Source organism: Caretta caretta, chromosome 12 (genome assembly GCF_965140235.1).
Source record: "Caretta caretta isolate rCarCar2 chromosome 12, rCarCar1.hap1, whole genome shotgun sequence".
NCBI classification, from domain to species: Eukaryota; Metazoa; Chordata; order Testudines; family Cheloniidae; genus Caretta; species Caretta caretta.
In genome coordinates this window covers 26,321,382-26,340,149 of record NC_134217.1, presented here as the reverse complement: position 1 = coordinate 26,340,149, position 18,768 = coordinate 26,321,382, and the positions used below count along the sequence as shown (strand labels likewise).

The 18,768-nt window shown below is 39.8% G+C and overlaps 1 protein-coding gene across 1 annotated transcript in view; it reads right to left on the bottom strand.

The window, feature by feature from the left end:
* Positions 1–11,642: 11,642 nt before the first annotated feature.
* Positions 11,643–18,768, bottom strand: part of CMTM4 (CKLF like MARVEL transmembrane domain containing 4) — a 59,968-nt gene continuing 52,842 nt past the window's right edge. The window contains exons 3-4 of the mRNA XM_048870599.2: positions 15,429–15,527; positions 11,643–14,177 (exon numbers count right to left, since the gene is read on the bottom strand). Of these exons, the coding sequence (XP_048726556.1) occupies positions 14,004–14,177; positions 15,429–15,527 (273 nt within the window). The 3' untranslated portion in view covers positions 11,643–14,003. The remainder of the gene's footprint in view (positions 14,178–15,428; positions 15,528–18,768) is intronic.

The window sequence follows — 18,768 nt, the reverse complement described above, 5'->3', positions numbered from 1 at the left end:
AAAACAAAATGAAAGTTAAAAATAGTGGCTTTTATGCTGATGTTCTCAAAATCAAGAGACGCATACAAAAATACTAAGGTATTTCAGTATCACTTTCATAGGCGCCGACTTCCCCTCTTTTCTGTGGGTGGTCGACCCCCACTCTGCCCCCAGCCCTGCCCCCACTCCACCCCACCCCTTCCATGAGGCCCCACCCCTTCCCCAAAGTCCCCGCCCCAACTGTGCCCCCTCCCTGCCCCTATTCCAACTCCTTCCCCAAATCTCCCCGTCTCCGCCTCCTCTCCTGAGTGTGCCATGTTCCTGCTCTTCCCCCACCCCCCCGGAGTGTGCAAACAGCTGGGCAGGAAATGCTGGGAGGTAGGTGGAGGATCGGGGGGAAGGGGAGCTTGGATGTTGGTGGGTGCAATGAACCCACTAATTTTTCCCTGTGGGTGCTCCAGCTCCAGAGCACCCACAGAGTCGGCACTTATGATCACTTTATGATCAGAACAATTAATCATCAAGTGATCACATTGTATTGCTTGCTGTCACAATTTTATATTTATTGTTGAGATATTTGGTGTTTTTCTTAAGCCTCAGCTCATGGAGTCATGTTATTATGTGAGACTGTCAGTTGTCATTTACAAAATTTATAGCTCCTATAGTGGCTGGGGGGGTGGGGGGGGGAAGAGAATGAAAAAATCTAACTCTGAAAACCCAGGAGTCAGATAACGGGAACCCAAATTTTATCATTTTTAAAGTAATGTGTTTTTAAAGCCAATCATGATTTTTTGGGGCCTGACTCAAGATTTTTGAATGCTTGGGGCTAGCCATGCTCCACTAAAGTTCTGATTTTTTGACAAGTTCAAGTCAATGGGACTTCTGGTTGCTCAGAACCCCTGAAGAATCCAACCTTGAGGGAATCTACTGTTATTCTGAGTGCAGCGGTTTCTTTTACTGAAATTGTCATATCAACAGCTTGTTATGATCATACTGCTGCTTTCTGCATTTCTAACCCCCAGACATCTTAGTTCAATAACAATAATTAAGGTTAAAGCATTTACAAGCTGATATAGGTATCACTTCACCTACAACTGAAGTGTAGCTCTCTAGTTTGAATTTCCACAATTCTGGAACAGCACTCAGCAACAATACACAACAAATGAGGCTAGGAAGAGAAGCAAGCTTCCAATAGCAAATGCAGAGTGAACTTACATGTAAAGACAATGTACTTACTCACAATTTAAAACTCCACTCACAGGATTGTCAAAGTTATAGGTAAGGAGATAAAGGAAGTCTCCATTTATACCACATTTGGTTGACTTCACAAGGCTCTCTCGCTATTTTATCTCTGCACCTTATTCCTGCCAGGGGAGGCTTTGTTCCAGTCTCCTGAGTCGTCGTTGTACAAATGATAGCATAAGAACACTACCTGGCATGGAACGCAAGCCCTTTGTATAGAGCCTTTTTAGACTGTCAATTGCCTTACGGGCTTGCCAGCTGTGTGACACCAAATAAGTGTTTAAGAAAACATTGAGAAGACTCTTGTCAGTTACACCCCAGAATTTCACATTTCATGGCAAGAAAATTGAGGTATGATGATCACAGCTCTAGAAGTCCATCTTGTGATTTGTATCTCAACTCTCCACCCAAGGGGGCATGTCCAATACATTAAGTGAGAAACAATGTTTCTTCAGACTGCTGTATTTGAGAACCACAACCCCACTAATCTGGCACCTTTCAAAGTAGCAGGCAATTTAGAGTTCTGGATAAAGTGCAGACAAACTGATTTTACTATGCCCTTGATCAAGTTCATTGGTTAGTCACAGATTTCATAACCTGTATTTATGGCCTGTGCTTTGCTGGATCGTTGTAAAAACTTGCAACGTGAATAGTACTAGTGGATGCTTCTGGTAGCCCCAGCCTCAAAACTCACTAGAAACACAGGGTTAAACAGTGTCCAGGGAATTCAAACGAGTTTAAGAAGGGTTTTTATTTTTCATGGTGTTCCTTTACACCACTGCAAACATATTTTTAAAAACATGACAAATGAAAAGATGTTTCCTTTGAGCAGGGGACTGTTTGTGCTGTTTGACAGTATCCAAAAATGAAAATCAAATGAGACCGGTAGTCTGTTAATCTGTTCTACTAAACCAGAAGTCAACTTTTCTCCGGGGTGGGGGTGGGGGGGAAGTAGTAGAATTTAAATTAAGAATATAAATTTCACTTTTTCTACACAACAGCCAGGCAAGACCTCTTGTGGTGATCACCACACACCGCCGGTTACAATGCCAGCAGCAACCTGCCCCTGTTGCCCAGCATTAAATCTCTTTGATCTTTTTGTACAGCATCTAGCACGATGGCATCATGATCTGTGCCTGAGGCTCCTACATGCTACAGCAAAACAAATAAAATCCCATTGCTGACTTCATCATTCCCCAGCTATTGCATCTCTAGCTCAGGTTACCTGCGAAGCCCATACAGAAATTGCAACTGGTCTATCTTATAGCAGGTCATATTTTAAGTGGTACATTTTGGAAAAAAGCACATCACACCAGTGCTTGACACTCCTCAGTGAGTCCCTCCCCAAGGGATTCATCCAGCTTAGAGGGTTGTGGTGGATATAGGGCTTAAAAAAGAGCTCCCAACCACCTGTCACTCTCAAGTGATCCCTCACAGGTACCTTATAAAGTGCCTCCCAAGCTTCCCAGAGTTTTTCACAACATTCATTCAATGAGCAGATCCGCCAAGGTGTCCTCCCCTAGCTTTTTGCCTTCAGAGACTCAATGCCTTCATATCGTGCCTGAAGCATCTAAGCAATAAATAAATTCATCTTCCCACTTCCTAGGATAATAGCTCATGCCACTTTCACTCTGAGGTGGCAGAAAGTTATCCATTTCCTCTAGGATTTCAGTCTCAGGCTTATTTACAAGTCAGTAATAGCATTTCATTGTACAGGACAAAAAATCCCTCAAAAGAGTCCCTGCCACAAACACACACCTTGGCAACTAGGCTGTTTGAGCTTTCTGCTACATGGAATTTACAGGGACTACTTACGTGTTTGTTTGTGTTTTAACAACTCTCTTATCCACAAAGAATCTCTTTCCTGGTGCTTTATCGTCCTCACCAATTGAATCACAACAATTTTCTTTAAGCATCCAACTAATAAACCAGTTTACACCTGCTGTAGTAGTAGATGGCAATTTCAGATAATCATCAGCAAAGATGATAAATAACCAGCCAGGATACCTAATACTGAATTTATACATTACATTTACAGATGACAACAAAATGTTTTAAACACTTTAACATGTCCATTTATTAAACAAGAAATCCTTCACAAATGATTCCGTACTATACTGATCAGAAATTAGTGTTCAGAAAACTATTTTCCCTACATACAAAAATACAGATTTTACCACTAGGAAGACATAATCAGAAGAGTACCATGAAAATCTGGAGAGCTCATTATCTATCAAAAGAACAAAGGGAAAAGCTAGCCAAGAGACAACAGCGACCTCAAAAGGCAGCACAAATACTACATTTTAAATTGGAAAATTAAAAAAAATTACTGTGCCCATATACAAAACACTGAATAAGCAAAATGACATTTAAAACGGATAAAATACACCATTTAAGCTGTGTTATAAAGGCATGTGTTTTAAAAACATATAGACAAGATCAAACAGCAAGTTAGAGATTGCCTTCTATATCACATTAGTAAATTTATTACAATCCTTCAACTTTTGTTTATACTAGAACATTAATTAAAAAAGAAAAGAAGTGCATAACATAAAAGAATATCAGTTGCCTCTATAAAACAAGTTTAGGAAGCGTTTGTTCGTGTATAATTTTCTTGCCTTTAAAGTTGTCCAGAGCATCAATAGAATTTCTTTGCATGAAAAGCCTGACAGCTACTACACTTACTGTATCAGGTGAAATTAGTTATTGATACTGTGAAGAAGGTGACACCAGTTTGGATTAGAGGGTAAGTACCTGTGCTAGAAACTTTCAATATTGTTTGTTGACCATCTTACTTGTGTTTTTTTGCTGATCTAAAATAGATATAAGAACACCAACCAAAAATACAGTTAAATTGTATCAGATTGTAAATGAACTTTAAACATAACATTTTGCTTGAATGCAATTTTCTTAAAACTAAAAATTCATTTGTCAGAACGTGCTTTTATACATGAAGGCAAGATAATCACATGGGGGCCCGAGCCTACGGTCCTTGAAGTCAATGGGGAGTTTTGCCTGAGTAAGGGCTGCAGAATCAGCCCTGAATTTGGAGTGGCACATACGAAAATGCTTAAAGTATTTTCCTTGGCAGAAAATTACAATTTCCTTATCCAAAAGGGGAAACACACAAGGGTATCACACAGGGGAGTTTTGCGAATATTAAAAGGAAAAGTGGACCAACTTTGCCCAACCCAGTAGTCTGCAAGTTCAAAGACAGATAGTTTTAACTCTGATTTAACTTACACACAGATTTGAAAATTAAAAAAAAAAAATTTATTCTAAATGGAAATTTCAGAACCTCCTGCTGTTCATATTTACAACTCTGGTAGCATAGGAATGGATTTCCTGTCACTTAAAGTCTTTCAGCCAAGACAAGATATTTCTTTTTAAAATTTATATTCTAGCTTAAGTAGTGGTCTAGATGCAGGAATGTTTGGATCAACCTCAGTTGGGGCTCAGATTCAGCATCAGGGTTGCATATGCATCCCACAAATGGGGATCTCTTCAGGCATGTCTTAAAAGGGGGGAGAGAAGTATTTTCAAATATATTTCTCCGTTAGTCTGAGTTGTTTTCACTTTTCAGGTTACAGTTTTGGGCACAGCAGAGCAAAATAGGTACAATTTTCCTGTTCCACCTTGAACTCAGAACTTTACTATTAGTGTACAAAAGGAAAAAATGGCTGTGGTTACCATTAAGGCTACTGTTAGTGACAATAAAACACAAAGCTGGAAATGTGTTAGTAAGCCATGTTACAAAAATAGTGTTTACTGGTTTAATACATTACATTTCTGTCTTTATGACTGACAAAGTACTTATACCAAACATGGAAGGCACCCTAGGTGAAGTAGTTTTTCCAATATTTGTTTACAAGTATGTGAAAAGACATAACAAATGTCAACTTTTCAAATCAAAACTGAGCAATAAAGTGAGTAATAAATACATACTTTACTATTTTATTCTGGGTTCCTGAACCCTTACAAACTTCAACATATACAAACAGTTTCAATGGACACTAATGTAGAAGAGGAGAAACCTGGCCAACAGAACACCTTTCAAATAGCTATATCATTCATTCTAGGATGTCCTAAGTGTTGTATTTTAAATATAGCAATTATTTTAAAATGCATTAAATTGATCACAATACAAATAAAAAGTACTCTCTCACTATAGGTCTGCAATGTGATTTAAAGCTGCATGAATGGTAGCGATAAGATGCACTATCCCTCCACAATATCCAATCACTAGGAACCAGTAAACATTCAAGATCTAAAAGTATAAAAAGAAGAAAATTGAAGGTAGCCAATTTTCAAAATACAAGATGCTAGCTGGAACCACTTTAAACCTATAGACTTCAGGAACAATATAGCATTGCTAAAATATTTAGACTATTATACTTTTGGGATTAAAAGATTACTAAATGTACTAAAATCAAACTAGTTATAGATATTTCCTTTCAAATGTGAAGCTTTCAACTAAATATGTCTATTCAGACATTTGTCTAAAAAACAACACCCTGAAATTTACCATGTTCTGGATACTCATCAGGTCCTTGCAAGTCAAAAGAAGCAGATGTTTATATTTCATCCTGTTCCCTCAGTATTTCACATTCAGAAGTTATTAATATAGTTGAAGGGACCAGCCCCAACAAAACCCCAAAAACCTGTTTACAAGATCTGGACACTGCCTTTTCAAATGCTCTTAAGTCTTCATTATGAATTTAGGACTATTTCCATATCCTTCACTATATGTTAATTAGCTTTTACTTAGCTCATGAAATCCATGGGACTGAAAACCTTTATAGTCAGTTCAAAGCTCTGTGTTATAAATTTGTCAATCAAGGTAACTGCCTATATTCTATATAAAAACAAAATTAAATATTTTCTTTGCCAACACCTGTGACTAGTTATAAAAAAAATATTTATTAGCCCATTGCTACTAAAAAGACAAATTTTCACGAGATCATTCATCCAGCAGAGCTGAAAGAGTTCCAGTGGGATTGTGAATAGGTAACTATAGTGTGTGCCTGTGCAAGATGTACTTCATCACATTTTTGGAGAGAAATGGGTGACTTTCACTTAGAGGCATAAAGAAGAACACTTTTGAAACCTGCATGTCCCTAAACAAACTTGACCTGTGTTATCGATTCTAATCAAAGCATATCATAAAATCACAGCCTGAGTAGATTTTCTTTTAAAAGTGTGTTTCATGAACATCAATGGCTACATTAGGGACAAAGATATTTTTCTTTTAACTTTACACAAAAAATAAATTTTAGGGCTAGACTGTATCCTCCTACTCTCCCAGTCAAATTTGAAACCTCTCTGCTCCTGTGAGTGGATGATGGGTACTATGGCGATAGTAAAGACAGTGCTAATAAGAAAAATTCTAATGAAGTATCCAACCAATTCTTGAATAAGGAGAAATAATTCGTAAAGAGCGATTTAACTTAATCCTGCTTCTGAGTCTTGGTAATTTCCCCTACTGAAAGGAAGAACTCTCTACCACTTTTATTAGCAGTTTTCAAATACAATTTCTTTCCAGATCCTTACTTTGACAAATATTACAGCATTCTGCTATTTTCGTACATATTTCAGTTTCCTTTCAAAATGATATTTTTATGACCATGAGGCCTAAAATGGGTTTAAACACAATAGTTAAAAAACAACCTTCTATCTCTGCATAATGTGTCTGATCCTTAGTTGACTCTAAGGCAATCCCAGCAGTGCACCACATTATGCATAGGGCTCGTAGCGAGGGACTAAGTATCCTGATCTTGCAGAGACCTACACACTTGCTCAACTTTACACAATGTAAATAGCTTTGATTTTAATAGGACTACGCAGTATGTAAAACTTTGCCAGATCAGTGCCTAACATGGGGCACATTCACCCTTCTGGTGAAAGCAGTACTTGCATTCTGTAGTGACTCCTTTGACCAACCACTGGCTTTTAATTGGGTTATTCGATAACCACACTGACTGATATAACAACACAGCTCTGACACAGATTTTAAAGTATACTGTTCACAAGCACAGAATCTCTCTGATTTAGTATCTTATTTCCTGATTAGTGATGGGATGTGACCTAGGGGTTGGGAACAAAAAAATCCAGATTTCCAAACCTGTTTCTACCATTGACTCACTCTCTGTCTCCTCTTCTGTGAAATGCAGAAAACACCACCCTTCTCCTTCCCAAGGGCATTGAGGATTATTAATTTCACACATCACTTGGAAAATAAAGAGTTATGTAAAAGCATTAACAGATTTTTCTTAGGTTCATGGTCAGATTCTACCAGACTATTTATTTGTCCTAAATATCAAAGACCTTTGGCTCTAGAGATTATCATGTTTATGCTATTTAGACTTGAAAAACTGTTCAGTCTTTACATCACATCTGAAGGAGGATGGCTGATGCTATTTTTAATAGTGTTTGAAATGCAGCGTGCCTCAGGCTTTTTGTGACGGGTGCTCAAGAACCACTGTAATATTAATTACCACCCCCAGAAAGGAAATGGATGAATGTTCATTAAAAAGAGAGTCAGAAAAGAAGATACTAGGCACAGTGGTGGGGAGATTTAAGACCGGAAAAAGATTCCCTGTTGAAAAACAAAGTTGGTATTGATAAAATTATGTGATGTGGGTAAGTTAAGCACCACTTGCACTGTCTCAAACCAACGTAACAGAAGGGATAAGTAGCATAAGGGAAAATCTTCACTTGTTTAGGGAGGCCAAACTGGACATTTCATTGAAAACTTTAGTGATTAATCCTACAATCCAGTTGCACAGGACTACCTGGGTCCGTTGTCTAGAACAGCAACTCTCAAACTGTAGTCCAGACCACAGAGCTCTATCTAGTAGTATGAATGAGAGTATTGTAAGACCCAGTGGATCTTGCAGTAACAGGGCAGGACCATGCCAGGATCTTTATCTTACGAAGCAGTCCCCAGAAAGAAGAGTTGAGACAATCACTGATTTAGAAAAGGAGTACTTGTGGCACCTTAGAGACTAACCAATTTATTTGAGCATGAGCTTTCGTGAGCTACAGCTCACTTCATCGGATGAGCTGTAGCTGTAGCTCACGAAAGCTCATGCTCAAATAAATTGGTTAGTCTCTAAGGTGCCACAAGTACACCTTTTCTTTTTGCGAATACAGACTAACACGGCTGTTCCTCTGAAACTGATTTAGAAGAGACTGAAGATAGCCAGCTGTCCATCTCTCCCCACTTCCCACCAAAATTAACTATCAGGTACAAGCAGAGAGAATAAAAATGGTCCAGACCATTTTAAGTGATGGGCTACGGAACTAAGCTATGTGATACAAAACCTAAAAGGAAGAGTAGTTCCCTTGTTAATGGAAAGTTAATTTCAAACAGAGCTTTATCTGCCAATCCTGATGGAACACTAAGGCTCTTTAAAGCTCCTTTCTGATGTCATTCACGTCTTTGCCTAACAGACAATCTACCACCAAGAAACAAGAGAGTAATAAACTTTGCTACCACAGCCAACCAAGCTATAACTTGTATTCAAAAGGCTACAAGGACTGGATGGATAGCACAGACATTGTGGGACCAGGGTCACTGTTTCAGAACCATCAAGTGCTAGAGAGCTTGGGGTCCTCTGAAGCATTGGCATGAAATCTCACAGCTAGTTGTCTCTCTCTCTGGAAAAGAGAAAGGATCTTCAATTCTTTTCACCTCTGTGCCAGTGCTTCTGACAGAAGACATGATTTACAGGAGAAACACAACTAGGCAGGGACTTGGGTACACCACACAGCTTCCAAATTTCTGGAGGGAGCAAAAAACACCAAATTAATCTCAAAGGGAAGCACTTAACTAAATAAAGAGAAAGTGCTGGACAATCTGCCCTCATCTTCCTAAAGGCAGAGCCAAACCCCATTTAGTTTGGTGGGGAGGGAAAACAAAAACTTCCCTAGTGAAACAAGATAATTATTAGGTGATTTCCATGAGGGGGGGAGAGGAGGCAAGAAGAACCACCTTCGCTACTAGGCAAGTAAATTACCAAATATTCTGTTCCTACTAGCTTTCTTGCAACATTATTTCTATGGTAGAGAGTGGTTTCCATGTTGCTATAGTTACAGAGAATGTGACAAGATGAGCAAGTGGCCAGGCTGACAAAATTGAATATGGTATTGAGAGAAAGCCGTGTAAGGAACTATTTAAAACAAACAAACAAACCAAACCAGAAGTCCGCACGTGTAGCTGCTGCTACCATTAGTTGTCTATTTCATTCATTTTCTCTTATGGGTCGAACCCTACCAAATTTACAGCTGTGAAAAACATGTCACAGACCGTGAAATCAGACCTTTCCAGTGAAATGTAGCTATTGGAGGGGAGGGAAGAAGAGCAGGGCTGGGGGAGCCTCGGCGGGGGGTTCCTACCATGCACTGGGCTCCTGCTGATAGTCCGGGTGATGACAGACAGGACTTCCTCTTCCCCTGCACAGCTGATCTTGGGAGGAGATCAGACCCACCTCTAGGTACCTCTCCCGGCTCCAGAAAGATCCATTGCCATGCTGCCCTCAGAGCCCAAACAGCAGCCACCAAGCTTCCTGCAGCCTAAGGAGGTTCCTGGAGATGGAGGTGGGTCTGATCTCCCCTGTGCTGCTGGGACCGCCCTGGCCAGGGGCTCCTAGCTGCTAATCCCAGCTGGTCTGGGGAGGGACAAGACATCCTCTTCCCCTGCATAGCAGCTTTGGAGAGGGAAGAGGGAGCGATCAGACCCACCTCTGGGTGCCTCCCCCAGCTGAAGGAAGCTCCACAGAGCCCAGCTCTGAAGGCAGCGCAGAAGTAAGGGTGGGAATCCTACGACCCCTCCACAACAGCTTTGCAACCCCCCAAATCTCATTTTGGGTCAGGGACCTTAACGGTTTCAACACTGTGAAATCTCAGACGTAAACATCTGAAAAGGTGAAGCTGACCTATTTTAAACCCGCCCCCAGCCATGAAATTTACCAGAATGGACCGTGAATTTGGTAGGGCACTACTTATGGGATGTGCACAGATGTGGCAAATTTTCCCCTCAGCTACACATACACACTGAAATACATTGGAATAGCATATCTGAGGACAGGATTTGCCTCGGAAAGAATGCCCAGATGCCTAAGACAATTTCAAGCACCACATTTCCACATCGTTGGGAAATGGTTTAATGGTCTGGTTTTAATTTGAGCTCTATTTACAATGTTGTGGATCCCTTTGTGGAGCAAAGTAGCTCTCTTGTGAACGAAGGGAAGTGGTCCCTTTATGTTTAACAAACGGTTCAAAGTGAGACTAACCAGTAGTAAAGCAAAACCATAATCTGATAGGGGGAAGCACTTTAACATGAGTTTCCTGTACAAGTTTCACAAAAGTTAAACTTTCTGCCCCATTTTTCACATAGAGGCCAATATCAGTATTTGCATTTTGGTTATTAGTTTTTTTAAATGTGTTGGCAAGATGCTGATATTTCATTATGCCACAGTACAAAATCCAGTCTGGAAAAACCAAATCACTGTGTACATACTGTAGGATATCAATATATGAATTTTAATTTTCTATCATAAGTCAAATGAATCCATCCCCTTCAAATTACATGACATTCATAAATAACGTTTTCCTAGACTAACAAATCTCTAACTTACACTTTTTTTTAAAACTATCTATACAACACTAAAATCATCTTTGGTCCCAAAAGTAATAAGGAAGTTACATCTATTTTTCAGTTTGTTTACAGTTATTTAAAATTTGTGTTCAGAAAGCAGGTTTTTAAAATTTTTATTCTGTCCTAGCTCATCTCAAAAACTTTATATCTTCTTCCATAATTGTGCTGACCATGTAATCATGGTGTAAATAATAAATAATGATATTTTGTACTCAGCACATCAAAGCCATTGTATCTCATGCGTAACCATATCATACATTTGCTATTTGATTGGACAATATACTATACTAGAGACCATTACATCAGATTACTGGGGAAAAAAGTAATTCACATTAACTAGCCAGACCAAGCATGTACTTTAACAGAAACCTTCTGTGATCTAACTGACAAAGTGCTAGGCAGTTTTCCCTCCTTTCCCATGCAGTAAAATGCACATAATGTTAAAAGATACCAAGAAAGTACATAAAATTGTAAATGGATCACTCTCTAGATCTCCAAGTAACCAGAACATTACTTCGGGTCAGAAATTAGCTAGAAAAGCACAAGGGGACTGTATAATATATCATTTCATTCCTTTTACTGATCAGCTAACAGGATACACTTTTGCTATGTTGAAAAGTCTGTTGTTATACCATACACTGGATTCCTCTATTACTTGTCTTCAGCAGAAGTATTAATATGGTGCTGGATAATGCATCCTCCGAATCCCTTTTTTGAGGGTTTTGATAACATTTCAGTATATTCCTTTAAACTAAGCTGCAAGTCTACCCTAAAGATCACTGTGTTTAGTTTTTAAGGTTTATGGATATTCTTTTTTTTTTCTTAAACCACAGCATCTACAAACTACCCCAATTATATCATCCCTCCAACAGTTGGCACAGCATGCTGAAAAACAGCTTACCCAATGGGCACTGTGCACACCACCATTCAGCACTGCTAACCATACTGAGTTATGGGTTGGTTTTCATGTGACACCCCATTAAAGCTAGCCTTCACCAGAATTAATTAATAAAATGGCTATGTTCTTAACCACTCTAGAGGATCATTAGAACTTGAACTATTAGACTCTAAACTCAGCACTCCCTTCAGTTACAACTGTCAGTGAAATGTAAAATCTAACATTAAATATGGTAATATGATAAAAAGACCACTATCAGATTTTAAAAAACCCATCAATTTCCTCTAATCTAATTATTAAAACAGAATTTTAGAAAAATCTAGTTTATGTGGAATGATTGCAAAGAGCAAACATGTTGGAGAATGACAAAAGAGAAACAGTTTCACTTTCTGGTTTTCATGCATCAGCACAAGTCTTGCTTTGCCTGAGAAATGAACAGTGCAGAATGTTCAAATCTAGAGCCTTGCCTGTTTCGTTTGGAATTCCAAAAATAAAGTTTCATGTAAACATTTCTATTAACATTAGGACTGGTAAAACTCTGTTAGGAAAAAAAAATCTCCATTTTTCACTTAAAATTGACTTAATAGTGTCTTATATTTATGATTCCAACTATGTATTGGTGTAAACATCAACCCATATTGGGAATAGTTACACATGAATACAATGCTAAAAGTCTGTGGAACGAACTCAGATCTGGTGTGTGTGTATACAACTTCACTGACTTCCATGAAGATTTTACTCATGTACATCAGGTTTATATCTTGACTCCACTAGGGGGTGGCATGGTATTGTGTTCCCATCTACAATAAATGAGAAAGCTGTTGTAAACACATGTCCATATGCCAACCCATTATTACATGGGACACACATGAATCACAGAGCATATAAGATATTGGTGAAGTTTCCCTAATAAAATTATGACTGAGGTTCTAGACATATTATTGCAGAATTCAAGTTCTCTAACCAGAGAATACAGTCTTCTCTTCACTGAAAGTTCAATGGAAGTGAGAAAATTTGAGCTAGGAAAATGGTCTGTAAACATGAGAAGCTAACAGAGAAAAACAATAGGTTCAACCACCCATACGTCCTCATTACCTAAAATTAGCTTCAAAGGAACATTATAAAAATGTTTTATAGCTATGCCCAATTTAGGCATTAAACCAAATTATTTTATCTACTACCAACCAATTTTAATTTAACAGAACAACCAATCTAAAACCAGAATATGCCATAAAATGTATTTATCCTACACAAAACACAACTCCGTAGTCTTGGAATACCCTACAATATATACATCATGCATTTTTGGTGGCTCCCGATTTCCTTAAAATTCCCAGATGACAAAACCTCGGAACAAAAATTGAACCATGTTTGGGGTGTAGAGTCTATTACTTGACAAACCCCCCAAAAGTATTTAGTGAATGAAAATCATGTAATACATATTCAAACACGAGTAGATACCTACATACTAGTGTTGGGCTGTGTTGACTGCAGCAGGTGAAAGAGCTAGTCTTTCACAGGTAGGAGCCCCATTTCAAAATCTGGTTGAGGTCATACATGAAATGAGTTTGGTGGTTTTGGTATAGTCCATAGTGTGTCTGTCCATATCACCAATCCACCAGCCCAAATATCTGACGTGATTGCCTGTCTCAGCTACCAAATGCACCAAGGATGGAACTGTGGGAGGTCTTGCAGGTGAGAAGTGAATTGCATTGGCAAAGCTGCATGAGGAAGTGTATAAAGTGTTTGTGTATGCTAAAGCTGGCTTATGTTATTGCTATTTGTCCCTCAATTTCTTTTCATATGCAATAAAATGTACTTAAGTTTTGGAGGATTTCTTTCTTTTAACAGAACAATATAGTGTTGATCATAACATTCCTACTGGGTGATGAAATAGTGGCAGAGTACACATGTCTCTCTAGAGCTGGTACCTGGAAAGAAGTACTATACAGATGTTTAATCTAAAATATTAACATACATCAGATATATATGTAATCATTGTATATAGATCATGTTTTTGAATGACCAATAATTATAGCCTTCAAGCCAATAGCTGAATAAATGTAGATTGACCTCTCTCTCTGTACATATAAATGGTCAGCTTATCTCTGCCAAGACTCTTCCTAAAAAATGAAAACTTCAAACTATATAAACTTCACTTGATGAGACAAAATAAAACGTTGATGGTTTCTATCCCCTCTTTGCAGTCCCACTCAGCTGTAGTTTTCACACATCCAGACGCTGAATCTCAGGGTGGTGATCTACTTCTCTTGATTCTGTCCGAGCACGAATGTAATCATTTGTCTGCCGGCTGTTCTGCTGTCTGCTGTTCATTCGCCATTTTTTAACAGCTAAATACATATTCACAGCATACACTATCATCGCCAAGAAACCAAATATCTAAAAGAAACAGCAGCAAAACTTTGTCAAAGGCAATCTTCCAAATCAAAAATGGAAACAGTTTCACAACAAAACCCTTAGAGCTTGATGTTGTACTTAGCATTGACACGTTGTTGTGGCCTATAAAAATCAGCTCCAATGCCTTTTATTTTAAAAGAATTTTACCATTTGTGAAAGGTACTGGATTAATTATCTTAAAGATTGAAGGTCTCTAGCCACAGAACACCCTTGACATTGGCAATACAAGACAATGTTCATGTCAAAGGGACCTCTAAACAAGACAGGATAGTTCTTTCCCCATTAAATCCTCGACTTTTCTGCTGGATTTAACAAGGATGCCAAACACAGATTGTGGATCTTGTGAAACTGAGTGAGAGAGAAGCTACCAACTTATTGCTTATACAAACACTCAGCAAATGGTAGTGATTTTGATCACTATAGAGCTAACCTGGCCTCAAGACAGTGATGCAAACATAAATGACCTAGTGCCACAATGAGAATTCCACTCTCACTTATCTACTATGCTGTGAAGCAATGAAAGTTAAATAATGCTACTCTACCATATGGCACTGAATGGCAAGGAGGGAAGAGATCATTGTCCCAAGTTCAGGCCCCTCAAAGCACAGGAAATAAGGAGTTAATTTTTACTTTTCCTCAACTTCATCCCTGCAAAATTCTGTGGAGTAATTATTATACCCAGCCTTGCAAAACTCATTAACATTTGCCAGTTCAGGCACAAATCGATTCACTTGCCCTTATGATGGTTGTGGTAATAAAAAATGAATACTCTTTTACTCACCCATAAAAGAAAAACTTACTAAAGAGTATGCAAGGAGAATTTTGCAAGACTTTCTGTAACAACTTTAAAATGAACCTGATTTCATGCATAGCTGTAACCTTTTATTAAAAGTAATAAATAACGTATTTACAAATGACCATTCAAAGTTATAGAATATCTGAACAACTAAGCCTAAAACTTAGTTTCTTTGGCTCTTACCATTAAAACTTTTGGGGGGAGAGTCTGTGGGAGGGTTCATCCAATATCACCTCATGTCATAGAGGGAGAGCGGATTTCCTTGAAATCAAAACATCGCTACTAGCCAAAAATATGTAGATGATAACCATTAAAAGTGTATAGAGATATGTGAGCAAGGGTGAGGGAAATATCCAATGGGGTGCAGGAAAAAGTCACCCTTTACTTCTGATGAAAAATAATTGTCAAGAGTAAAGACATTTGAATTGTTTTCTTACCACAGCAGCAATTTCTGCTCCAGTTTTATGGTTCAAAGCAGCAAGTACTACAGATGCAATGAAAAAGAAGAAAGTGCTGAGTCCAGTGTTGACAAGATCCTATAAAAATAAAGTTATTAGAATTACACACAATCATCCTTTTTTGTTTTACTCTGAATGGACGAAACACAGAGGACGATCAGAACAGAATCTGCATTAACACTTCCCCCAACTTTTACGTAGTTTATCCTTTTGCAAAAAAGGCAATGATACCTGTCCAGGAAACACATTACACTCAATACATACACATACACACAAATATATATATACATGCTATGTGAGCTCAATTTGCAAATCGCTGCAGATTCAGAATATGTTACACCAGTTTCTACTCAGAGTGAGTATTTAGAAGCAAAAAAGCACTGCTCGTACAAACAGTGAATACCACTATTTTACTACAGCTGACATTAAAGAAATCTGCAGCATTCCAACTGCTTAACCTTAATGCAGCTCTCATGTGCGACTCAAACTACTGCTCTCTTTCAAGCCACTGGAGCCAGACAGCGTCTTATTTTTAAAAGTACTTCACACTTTATGGCACTATATGAACAGTGCAGAATGTCTGTATTACATGCTCTCTCTCTCACCCACACACATTCTTATTAATATAAATGTACTGGATAGGCAAGTATGTAATATTCACACACTATTTATCTATATTGGTCCATAAACACACACCTATTTATATAGGTATTGGACAGGCGTGTATGTAATATCCAGACACTATTTATATATGTCCATAAAAAAAAACCACATACTCTCTCCAAGAGGTTATCAGGATTGGAAAGAAATCTGTTTCTTTTTTAAATGTAGAAACACTTGCAGCAGCAACATATACAATTCAACTAACTAGACTATGTGTTGCTTAGCAATGAAGTAATCGTGCGGCTAAGCTTCCAGCATTCCAAATCAGGTCATTAACATACTGCTGTGGACACTACAAATTCTAAACCACCAGCTATTGACAAGAGGGCTATTTTCTTCAATACTGCATTCAATTGCCAACAGTTAAAAATCACAAAAGCAAGAGATAAAGTACCAAAAGAACAGAGTGGTAGAATCATTTAATTTATACAGAATCCCTAGTGTGTTATTTAGGGCACCCTCCTGCATCATTTTAAGGGAAAGAAGCCGTTAGTGTTGCCTTGGAATCTAGCTGCTCAGACAGCTAGTTACCACCAGTTCTCCAAGACCAGCAGAGTGCAATTATGAAGGTAACAGAAAAAGGTGAGGGAGATAGGGGCAAGGAATAGTGTTGAATGCAGCAGCTGAGGACAGGGCAAGGTAGGTAAACTGAAGGAACATGAAGTAATTAGGGGAAGGGAATAAAATAGTAACTGAAGGGACAGAAGGATCAGCTTTGTACAACCAAGGCTGCAGTGCAAACCATAGTTTCCAATTCAAATGTGGCAACTGATACTTCCAAAACGTTTTATACTGTAGTTATTTCAAATGTGCCCACCACTGTATTATCTGTAATTAAAATGCACAGAGTTGTCCATAGTGGCCTCGCTGTTAGTCTTTCCTACATTCAGCTGCTTTGCTTATTGCCAATTCCCACTCTCCATCATTTATTGCAGCAACATTTTTGCAAAAAAGCAAGTCTCATTCAGTGCTGTAAAAACGGTTATGCTTGGACTCAGACATATTTCTTCAAGTGGGGCTTTCCATGGACAAGGGCCCTTGACTAAGCTCCAGGAACCTCAAACTTTGACCTGGCCACAGTTAGCTACACTATGAAAGCAGCTGTCACTGTGGGTTGTGAAAAGATGTGGCAAGGCCCCAAACCCGTTTCTGCCTGAAAGGCCAAAGATTTGAAAAGAGCATTGGAAGGAGACATTATAGAGGGTGCAAATCACTGTCACATGCGCAAATCACATGATATATGTGCTCAGCTGGAAAAATTTCTGAGAACATGGGCTACTACATTCTGTACAAACTGGGGTTTGTGTTTTCTTCACTTTCAGCCCAGGTACAGTAAATTACAATGAGGTGAATACAAAGATCGCTGTGGCCAGATCCTCGTCTAAAAGGAAGAGACAGTTTCCTGACACGTTGGAGAAAAAACCATTGTTCACTACTGTTGCAACCTGTATCCAGAATCAGTGATGACTGCAGTAAGACTGCCAGGCTACCTGGACAAATGGAGGGACAGGTCAGTGACCAAAGATATCAAAATGCTTGCACGTGACTGTGACGAAGTGGGACTGTTCTTAATGTTTCCTCTGAATAGTGTGGGGGTGCCTCAGTTTCCCCTAGGCAGTTCTTAAGTATCTAGGGGGTGGGGTAAGGGTGTATGATCATTGCAGAGCCCTAGAGGGCAGGTGTGTGCAGGAGTCTGGACACAGAGAATGGCCGACACCCTGTTTCCTGGCAACTGATGGCCTGGGCCCTTCCCCCCTGCAAGGTGAAAGCTGAAGGGTTGGAGAACAAAGGAATCAGGTGACCACCTGGCCCGGGAAAGGAACAAAGCCCAGAGGAGGAGGGGCTGGAGGGGGTTTTTCAGTTTGGGGCTGGCTGGGACATGGAGTGAAGTGCAGACGTGGTTGTCTGGCTCACTGCCCCCCAAAATGGACCCAGCTGAGGGGTCCCGTTCTCTGCACCTGCAAGCTCTGTGTTAGACCATGGTCCTGTCGTCTAATAAACCTTCTGTTTTACTGGCTGGCTGAGAGTCTCGTCTGACTGCGAAGTTGGGGTGCAGGACCCTCTGGCTTCCCTAGGAGCCCCGCCTGAGCGGACTCGCTGGGGGGAAGCGCACGGAGGGGCAGAGGATGCTGAATGCTCCGAGGTCAGACCCAGGAAGGTGGAAGCTGTGTGAGCTGTGTGTCCTGAAGACAGGCTGCTCACAGAAAGGCGACTACCCCAGAGTCCTGACTGGCTTCATGGGGAGCAGTTCCAGAGCATCGCCCAGGGACTCCGTGACAACTGGTGGCAGCGGTGGGATGTACTGCACCCCGTGGATGGCGCTTCCTGCAGTAAGTGACTGGGGAGCAGTAACACGAAGGGGGATTGCCGAGGACCAGGCCTGCAGAAGGCTCAGAGAGGAGCGGTTTCAGGGGGCGGTTAACCCCTGGGAGTGTGTGACCAGCGAGAAGGACTGTGCAGTATTGGGGTCCCCCTGGAGACTGCAGTGAGCAGTCTCAGGGGCGGAGGAGTCTGCAGCTCGACCCTGGCAAAGAGGTGGTGACCTCGAGAAGGGCTGGCACACTAGGGGTTCTCCCTGGAAACCGTGGGGAGCTGAGAACACACGGGCCTGTGAGTCCACAACAACTTGGGAGGAGCGGAGTGATGGCCTGTCACC